Here is a 1,986-nt window from a genome sequence, read left to right as displayed (position 1 = left end):
AGTATTTAAATAAAAATAGATGCCTACTTTAGCGAATTTTTACTTCAATAAATGTTATATTATTGTATTGTAGTATAGTGTAGTTAGAGAGATATATTTTAAGGTAATATTTTTAATTAAAAGTGCGAATGAATTTGAATCCTTTAAGTTATTTTAATATATAAGATTTAATTAGTTTTTTCCTTCAAAAGGAAATTAAAATTTGTATGGGTGTATGGGTAATAATCTTACTTTAATTTTTAATTAGATTTTTGCACCAAATAAATTTACACAAATTAAATTTGATACTAAAGATTAATATATCCCATTGAAATAATCCTTTAATATAAATCTCTACATTAAATAACAATGTAATATTATATATACTTTAAAGTATAAATTTATTCTAATTAAAATGAGTTATTTTAAAGATGATTAAAGATATTGCTTTTTTGTTACAACAAACTTTAATAAAATGTTTATAAATAATAAAGAGTAGTTAAATATATATATTTTAAGGCAAATATTCTTCAAAATATTACTTTTGATTAATTCAGTTATTTTAAAGATAATTAAAAAACTAATATTAATAGAATAAATAAGAAGGACTATAAAATTAAAAAATAAATGAATAGTGGTATTAAATAAATTTTAAGGTAAATATTTTTAAAACCATAGATTTTAATTAATTAAGTTATTTTAAAATGAGAAATAACCAAATTAATTTTAATCATATAAACATTAGCTGCAGATATTATAAGAAAAGCAAATAAATAATAAAGAGTAATGCTTTAAAGCAATTATTTTTCAAAAGATTTCTTTTAATTTGCTAATTAATTGAGTTTTTGAATGATAGTTAACAAAATAATTAATTTTGAAAATATAAAAAAGAATGACTGATACATATTATAAAAGAATAAAAAGACTAGGATAAATATTTTTTAACTATTTTCCTTAATCTATTAATTAAGCTATTTTATAAATAGACAACCTCATTAATTTTGACCATACAAAAATCATGAAAGATTAAATAAATTAATTATTAAAAGTAATGTTAAATATATTTTAAGGTAAATATTTTTCAAAAGATTTATATTAATTTATTAATTAACTAAGTTACTTTAAAGTTAATTAACAAAATTAATTTTTGTAATATAAATAAGAAAAACTGATAAATTTTGTAAATTAAAAATGAGAGAATTGTATCAAATTAATTTTAAGGTAAGTATTTTTCTGCAATAGTTTTTAATTTATATATTAAGTTATTTTAAAAATAGATGACCTGTAAGGTTAATATTTTTTATATAATAATAAATGGATAATTAAATATAAACAAACGCATGTACGCTAAATACATTATAAAGAATAATGCAATATCTATTTTTAGTCGTTTACTTTTCATTCATAATTTTTAATTAATATACTAAGTTATTTTAAAAATAGATCTCCTTGATGGTAAAAATTGTTTAATTATAAATGGATAATCAAATACATTTTAATTAAATAAAGACACACACATGCATGTTAAATTAATAACAAAGAAAAGAATAATATTAAATATATTTTAAGGCAAATATTTTCAAACTTTTTTTTAATTTTAAAATAAATTACTAGTTGATAATGTAATGTGAAATACATGCACCAATGCGAAAATAATCATTTTAATTTTAATAGAGATTAGAAATATTTACCTAGCTTTTTCAGAGAAGCCTAAAACATTATAATAAGATTAGGTATTCATCAATAATATCATTAGTAAATTATTATTTAATTCCTTTTTACTCTTAAAGTTTTACTTATAAGTTGAAGACTGATAGAATTTTTCAGAATTAGTTTATGATTTTTAGAAATGTAAACTACTTCTTTCTGATGAAAATTGTAATTGTAGATTTTAATTATAAAATGAAGTGGTTAGATAAATATTATTTTAAGACAATTATTTTTTTAAAACTAACTCTACTACACTTTAACTCTTTAACTTAATTTTTCTATTTTTAAATATCAAAA

At 17.2% G+C, this 1,986-nt stretch overlaps 2 protein-coding genes across 2 annotated transcripts in view; one reads left to right on the top strand and one right to left on the bottom strand. All coding sequences in view use genetic code 6, as the record gives it.

Moving 5' to 3' along the window:
* TTHERM_00608310 (transmembrane protein, putative) overlaps nucleotides 1–339 on the bottom strand; it is a gene marked incomplete at both ends in the record, with an annotated part of 540 nt that extends 201 nt beyond the window's left edge. Inside the window, 2 exons of the mRNA XM_001010571.3 lie at nucleotides 1–141; nucleotides 289–339. The exon at nucleotides 1–141 is cut by the window's left edge and continues 201 nt beyond it. Of these exons, the coding sequence (XP_001010571.3) occupies nucleotides 1–141; nucleotides 289–339 (192 nt within the window). The remainder of the gene's footprint in view (nucleotides 142–288) is intronic.
* Nucleotides 340–1,881: 1,542 nt separating this feature from the next.
* The window catches only part of TTHERM_00607310 (transmembrane protein, putative), a gene marked incomplete at both ends in the record, with an annotated part of 1,011 nt that continues 906 nt past the window's right edge, over nucleotides 1,882–1,986 (top strand). Inside the window, one exon of the mRNA XM_001010570.3 lies at nucleotides 1,882–1,986. This exon is cut by the window's right edge and continues 906 nt beyond it. Coding sequence (XP_001010570.3) covers nucleotides 1,882–1,986 — 105 coding nt within the window.

This window comes from Tetrahymena thermophila, assembly GCF_000189635.1.
Source record: "Tetrahymena thermophila SB210 genomic scaffold scf_8254754, whole genome shotgun sequence".
NCBI lineage: Eukaryota > Ciliophora > Oligohymenophorea > Hymenostomatida > Tetrahymenidae > Tetrahymena > Tetrahymena thermophila.
The sequence above is the reverse complement of the archived record's forward strand: the minus strand, read 5'-3'. Positions and strand labels throughout refer to the sequence as shown.